This window comes from Impatiens glandulifera, unplaced genomic scaffold (assembly GCF_907164915.1).
Source record: "Impatiens glandulifera unplaced genomic scaffold, dImpGla2.1, whole genome shotgun sequence".
Taxonomy (NCBI): Eukaryota; Viridiplantae; Streptophyta; class Magnoliopsida; order Ericales; family Balsaminaceae; genus Impatiens; species Impatiens glandulifera.
The window spans coordinates 1-7,719 of NW_025919609.1; the positions used below are offsets into that span (position 1 = coordinate 1).

The 7,719-nt window shown below is 27.8% G+C and overlaps 2 protein-coding genes across 2 annotated transcripts; both read right to left on the minus strand.

Annotated features, from left to right (window-relative positions):
* Positions 1 to 5: 5 nt before the first annotated feature.
* Positions 6 to 2,274, minus strand: LOC124918262 (villin-3-like; the record flags this gene model as incomplete). Its single annotated transcript, XM_047458464.1, has 6 exons — positions 2,105 to 2,274; positions 968 to 1,113; positions 739 to 838; positions 516 to 584; positions 190 to 426; positions 6 to 101 (listed from the first exon to the last, which is right to left on the minus strand). Coding segments are annotated over exons 2-6 (558 nt in total), but the record flags the coding sequence as incomplete, so codon positions are not given.
* A 1,301-nt stretch (positions 2,275 to 3,575) lies between these two features.
* LOC124918263 (tRNA-uridine aminocarboxypropyltransferase 2-like) lies at positions 3,576 to 5,907 on the minus strand. Its single transcript, XM_047458465.1, has 2 exons — positions 5,502 to 5,907; positions 3,576 to 4,124 (listed from the first exon to the last, which is right to left on the minus strand). The coding sequence occupies exons 1-2, from the start codon at positions 5,869 to 5,871 to the stop codon at positions 3,685 to 3,687; spliced, it is 810 nt and encodes a 269-aa protein (XP_047314421.1). The 5' UTR covers positions 5,872 to 5,907; the 3' UTR covers positions 3,576 to 3,684.
* Between the last annotated feature and the right edge of the window lie 1,812 nt (positions 5,908 to 7,719).

The following is a 7,719-nucleotide window of genomic DNA, read 5'->3' on the forward strand; positions in this document are numbered from 1 at the left end:
TCCTGGATGCTGGAGTTGGCACCATTGAATTGAAAAATCTTCTCTTTGGTATCAAGGATAAACACATCGTCATGATTTAGTGAAGAACGGGAGAAGGGGACCTAACAACATGGAGACAAGAAACATAACTCATTATACTATTCATCTATAGTTTCATGAAAGAAATGTCAAAATGGGAAGCTTTTGTACCTGCTTCAACCTAACATTTCGCTTCCCTTTACAAATATATAATCGTATTTCAAACTCTTCCTCCTCTGGCTTCTTAAAACCAGATGCAACACCACCTTCCAGGGGTACAATGCATGGCTTGAAGTAAGACAAAAACTTTTCAGATTCAAAGCCTTGGAGCTCCCTGTGTTGCACAGCTCGGCCACCAAGAATGGCATCAAGTTCAACAGTTTTAATAGCTGCAGTTCCAGCTTCATCCTATTAAGTCCATAACAAGTATAAGGAAATCAAATCTGAAAAAGCAAGGAGAATTTTGTGATACTGAAAAGGTTGGAGAAAAGGCAAACCTGGCTTGTATCTTTTCCAAGCCAGAAATGAGCATCATATAGATAAGCACCTCCCTTTCCAGCAGTTGTCTGCACAAACAAGCAAATAGAGCCATGAAATAGATGTTTGTCCAGTCTCAAGGAAAATGACTATTTCCATAAAAAAATTGTGTCTCTGTCTGATTAAGTCTATTAGCACACTGAATTGATGATGAACCAAGAGACAAAAAAAATCTCCAAGAACCTGCAAGACAATGTATGAATCGCCTGAGTAGAATTTTCCATAGTCAGATTTTGGTAAAGCCACAGGCTGGAAGTTCTCAATTCTCCATATTTCGGTCCCTCTATGAATATGTTAAGGTCAAATACAACTGAATGTCATTAGCAAAAAACAAACTTAACAAATATATGCATATACTCAGACCAGGCAAAATAACAAGAACAAAATAATTGTTCCATCAGTTAAAAGATACATTCTCTGCCCCGCCCCTTGAAATGCAGGTTCCAGAGCTTTCGCTGATCCAGACATTGTTTGATATTTTTATTGTTATCCTTCCAGAAAGTATAAAGACGTCCAAAATCACACGTGCAGTTGACCGGATTTCCTCAAAAGACAAAACTACAAAGGCACCAGTTTATGCAGAAGTAATAAAGATATGAGTATCATCAAAACAGTATCCTAGCCAGACAAACAACAAATTGATTTCATCAATCTTAAGTCAACATTAATTACAAAGAATGGACAAATTATTCTCAACTTGTTAAAAGTTGTCATTAAGATGCTTTCTCCCGGAATCACCAAAAGAAAGCATTACTTACAAAACACGGTACGAAAATGCTACCTTTTGTAGCTAGCAATCAAACTGTAAGGTGACAATAACAAAGTTACATAACTCCCAATCAATCATGTTAAGCGAGCACATAAATTCAGGATAATTATCTTCCCTTCACTGTACATTGCAAAAATGAGCTCATGTGATGATAAAAAAATATTTACCTTGGGAGTGCTAATAATTTGTTTATACCAAAAGCATGGAGATTCTACATGCCTACAGTACTAATGAATATTTTCCATTTTTAAAAACATAATAATTAAACAATATCACCACATTTCTGAAGTAAAACAGCCTGAAATGCTGAGAATTGGACTACAAAACAATTAACTCTACATATTTGGTCAAACGCTTCTTCCCTTGAGCTATCTAGGCTAGTCTACTTGTTATCAAATGACCTAATTAATGGCTGAGGAGAATAAATTGGATAAGAGAAATAAGCGGGATTTAACTTTTTTTTCCCCTAATAAACAGATTCTCTTCACTCTGACTGATTAACTGAATGTAATAAGGAGCAATGTAATCTTACCTAGCATTAAAAGGAACGTAATTACTTAGATAAACACAAACTCAAATAAAAAAGCTTTTCTACTGAGATCAGAAGTTCGCCAGTTCGAGATTAGCAAAGAAAACACATAGTTAAATTGAAACAGCATACAACATACAGTTTAGATCAAGATAAGAGAATGCAAATCAAATCAAATCAAATCAAATCAAATCGAATTGGAAAAAAGATAAGGAAATGGAGTTCCGTGAAAGACGAAGCGATGAACATACCTTGGAAGATCTCTTTAAGTTCTTTCTCTCTCTGGAAGATGACAATGAGGTGAGTCCAGAGTCCAGTACCAGTAGAGAGAAATTGAAGAGAAATGGTGATGAAAAGAAAGAAAAAGTGTTCAAAGAGATAGAGAGAGAGAGAGAAAGAGGCGTTTGTTTGCTGTAAAGAAAGTGAATAATTGCATTCCAACTTTTTAGGCTTTTGAGATTTGCGAAAATGGAAAGACCAAAAAAACTGTGCTTTCTCAAAATAAACGAAGGAGCGACAGAACCTGCAACGTCCCGCCCCCTTGATTTTAATTATCTTACACTTAAATTAACATTTTGGGGTGGTCTTATTTTTATTTTATTTGACCAATTTTATTTATTCCATATTAAGTTTTGATTTGTATTTGTTAGATTCATCAAAGTTGTCTCGATTTTAAGTAGAATCGTTAATCTCGGTTGTAAACTCGTAAAATTTAAATTTATATGAAATCGTAAAATTTTAATTTGAAAAAATAATAATTATATATTATTATTATTTATATATATATAATTAATTTTAAAAAATTATATTTTCTACTATAAAATTACTTAAAAATTAATAATAAGTAAATAACACTATAAAAAAATTTACTTATAAAATTATTTATATTAATTTATTTATTTAAATAAATAATAACTTTATTTTTTATTTTTTATTTTTTAAATATAAATAAGTAAACTCTTACTATTTAAAATTTAAAGTTTAAACCTAACGAAAAATCGTAAAATCATAAGATACTACTCGAGATTTAAATCATAAGATACTACTCGAGATTTTAATAGTCTTGGGTTTGTTTAAGTTTTTGAAAAAAAAAAAAAATTTAATTTATGTCTAATTAAATTTTGAAATCTCATTTAATTTGACAAAATAATAAATTCTAAATAACTTTAATTTAATAAAAGTCTCTACCAGTTATGAATTTTAACTAATTGAAATTCATTAATTATATACACCTAACTAAATTAAATGATTGCAATTTAATTTCTCATTTGAAGCAAATTAACACATGTTCACTAATTGAGATTCATTAATTATATACACCTAATAACTTAAAATGATTTCAAATTCATTTCTCATTTGAAGCAAATTAAGAAAATAAGAAATGGTAAATGGTGAAATATTTGTATTAATCTCCCTATAAAACAAGTATTTCATAAAAGCAAACTTGTATGTGTCCTCACATCTTCTAGTATCAATAAAATTTAAATAAAATAACATAAATTTATTATAAGAATATAAATGACATTTTTTGTTCAAACCTTAACAGTATATTTAAGACATTTCATGATACCAAAAAACATACATAAAAAATAATATTCTTATACACAATAATTAAACATATATTTATAAATTTATTAATGTTTTATCTTTCAAACCTAAATCCAACTCCAAATAGTATTATGAATCAAAATTCAATAGTATAAAATGGATAAAAATTAAATTAAATGAATTAAAAGGTTGTTCTAGACCTTCATTTTGATACCAAATACTTGTTCTAGGATTGGTTCAAGAGAAGATGGATAAATTAAAGAAGAGTGAACAACAGCCCTTTTCAACTAGTATTAACATCATTCTTTTCTCTTTTACACTTCCTTAATAACTTTGGCCTTGGTTTTGTGGGTCTTAAATTGCAAGATTGGAAACCAACCATAACTCTTAGAATCTGAACTAACTTATCTTCAATCTCAGCCCCATTAGGTTCAAGATAATGCAAAATCCGTGCAATGGCTTCCAATGTACTCTTGCACCCACTAAATGGTTCCTTCCTAAGAATCAAATCAGAATCAAACATAGTGCCACCGTCCTCTTTTTCATCATAGTCTAAACAAATAGGAACAGCAAACTTTGATAGAAATGGTAAACTTGCGTCTACCATCTCTTTTGCATGCTTCCAAGTTCCATCAAAAGCAATCAACATGTAGTTGCTAATATGAGATGCGGTTGGGGATGACAGAAACTGGCCGATTTCAACTGCAGTAGAAGAATTCGTACCTGAAATGAATATCAATAGTTGTCGGAATAAATATGAGTTCCACGAAGAAATCAGTCAACCCAGAAATTTTAAAACCAATTAGGAAAGAAGTTTATATCAAAAGTTCATTTTGCTATTTAACTTGCAACATGCTTGTTTTCTTGCCTGAACCTACTTCTCATCTTCAATTAACCAAATGAAACAAATATTTTACCTAAAGAATGAGATTAAGGAGGTGCAAAAATTGGGCAGAGGTGATTTAAGAACTTAAGGAAGCTAACCAATAACTTACAGCAGAGCAGGTATATGAAACGAGCCTTTGATGCGTCTTTCGGAAGAAAAATGAACTTCAGTAATTTTTTCTTAAACTAGAACACATATCCAAAGGAGTTGGAGCATCAAATCGCTAAGATCATCAAATGGAATCCATTTAAAAACATGTTCTAACTATACTGGAACGAATGATTAGACATCACACGTGCACAAATTCACCAAATAAAACAAAGGACAGCCTCAACATCCTGAAATCGAACTCATAAAGTATTCTCTTATATCAAAAGGTCTTCATAATGATCACTTAATTAATACCTTTCTGTGTGGACATGATGATAATGTTCTTTATCTTTCTCATAGTCAATGTTTCATTTCAAGTTTTGAGTTCTTTCTCAGTTATAGACTTCATCTACCTCTTATGTATGCCTTTCCTCCTCAAAACTGAAAAAAGTGATTACCCTATAATCATTCTTCATTGGCAATCATATATATCCAGCAAAGTTTCATATCATAGAAAGCCAAAAGGATAAAAACCATTCCACTATCCTTAAAGCTTATAATAACTTTAGGTTAATCCAAAATGAGTTTGGAGAGAAAGAAGGAAAATTCTTCATAGACAACCCTGTTTCACGACTACAATTGTCCAACAATCGAGCAACAAATTCAATTGATTGTAATCTTCATATGAATGACCATCTCTATTGATGTATCTACCTATGTTAAGTTCACAAATTCAAAGCAAATGGTGTCACTACTACCTGGGCTCCTCCAAATTCCAAATCCATGTTAGATGTGTTTATGAAGAAAAAAAAAAGCTAACTACAACAAAACCATATCGTCTTTGGCATCTTACTAGTCAAGAACACCAAATCTAAGTTAAAACTAAGCTCCAATCCAATTGTGTAAACAAGAACACATAATCAACAACATAGTACATTACTCTTAAGTAAAGAAAAACAATGCAATTGAAGACAAGCCTCATCGTTGCAGGAATCATTTAGTACAATATATGTTATATGTGTCTGACATTCCACCAAATTTCCTACCTCATCTGAATTCCATCTAAAGGTTATGGTTTAAGATAAAAAAAAAAAAAAATACTGTGAATAAAAAGTATCCTTTACCAGGGAAGAGATAGATGGACCTGAACTGATGGTCAGGATTCTCAACAGCGGCGTCATGAAGAGAATCGAGGAGAGGAGAATGACCATAGCAGAGCCGCCGGCCAACCAAAATAGTGCAATTGCGGAGGCACTTGACGAGGACAGGCACTGTAGCCAGCTTGTGGCGCTGCTCGTGAGGGTGTTGGAGAATCAGCACTTGAGTTCCCGTCAAGATGGGTTCTTTAGGTATTGTATCGCACAGGCACACACTTACCGGTCTGTCGCAGCCTCCGGTACATCTTCTCCGACGAGGAGAGTCTTGGAAGCTGAATAAATCATCTCCGGTGGTGGTTATAGTGTCTGGCGGCGACCCAGATTCCTCCACTGCCATAGATGGTTGACTAAAACTTCAGCATTAGTTAGTGAAGGAGGGTTAGTTTCATAATATTTTAAATGAGATATTGGTTTTGATTTTATATATGTTTTATGACTTTATCTTTATATTAATAAATAATTTTAAAATACATCATTTATTAATATTTTTTTTTTAATAAAGTCTGAAATACATCACTTTATTATATTAAAATTTAAACTATTTTATTTATTTTTAATTTAAATATTTTTACTTTGTTTTTTAACTTTTTTTTAATTTATTTTTGTTTAACTTATTTTTTATTAATATTTTTTTTATAAATAATAGATTACTTAAAAATATTATTTATTATTTTTATTTAATGATATCATAATATTTTGTATAAAAATATAACTACAAATAATATTATAAATTAAAATAATAAATATTTAAAACATGTTGAAATAAACTAATTATTTTTGTTTGAACGTTGATTCAGCGATGAAGGGATAAATTGTAACAATTCCTTTCTAAACTAACTTATTTTGTTTATTCATTCTCAAATTAACCTACCTTTATCATTAAATTAAATTAGTTTCCTTTTTATCTTAATTTATTTATTTATTTACATTTAAACTAAATATATATATATATATATATAAATTATTATTTTTATTAAAATATTTAAAATATTATTTTTATATGATTATTATATTCTAATATATATATATATATATATTTAAATTATAAATTTATATATATATATATATATTTAAAAATTTCATCCAATATTATATAAATGATAAAAGTTTAAATATAAAGATAAAAACATTAAAAGAAAATACAATCGTTAAAAGTGTTACCAAATTAAGTCGAATCTAATTAATAAACAATAATAAAAACATAAGCCAAAATATTTATAAACAACAACCTAACATAAAATTTAGTGTTAACAATTTTAGAGATGCTCAAAAAAATTTGAGAAAGAAGAAAATCAACGAGGTCAAAACCAACTTATTCAAACTGAGATGAATAACTTACAAATAAATAAATAAATAAATAAATCATAATTTGTGGGACGTGCGACCAAAAAAGTTATAGTAAAATCGTCAATAATATAGAGAAAGATGATTATAATAATTTTATTCATTATTAAATTATTAAATTATTATAATTAAAATATTTTAAATTTATTAATATTTATAAATTATTTATGAGAATGGTAAAATAAATATTTATTATATTATATAAATAAGAATTAAATATATATATATATATATATTAAAATATAAATAATTAAATTTATAAAAATAATAATTTAAAATATACATCAAAATATAAATAATCAAATTTATAAAAATTATAATTTAAATATATAATATATAAAAATATAAAAAATCAAATTTATAAAAATTTATAATTTAAATATAGATATCAAAATATAAATAATCAAATTTATAAAAATATTAATTTAAATATTTTAATAAAAATAATAATTTAAATATTTTAATAAAAATAATAATTTAAATATATATTTAATAATAAGTTTAAATATAAATAAAATAATTTAAAAACATGAATTTAACAGTAAAATAGATTAATTTTATGCAAAAATATATTAATTTGAAAAATTAAACAATAAACTGAATTATTTTACAAATTGATTCGGTAAATTGAAAGAAATGGTAGTAATTATTTGTCTTCACATGTTTCAAAGAATTTTTCTCATAATAACCATATTTTCATTTCATTTTTCAAAATATCTAAATTCTCTCTAAATCTATTAATAACCTTACTAATTATCATTCTTCCTTTAAACCTATTAATTATTTTCTCTCTTTAAACTCATTAATTACTTTATTTTATAAATATAAATAATGTAATTAA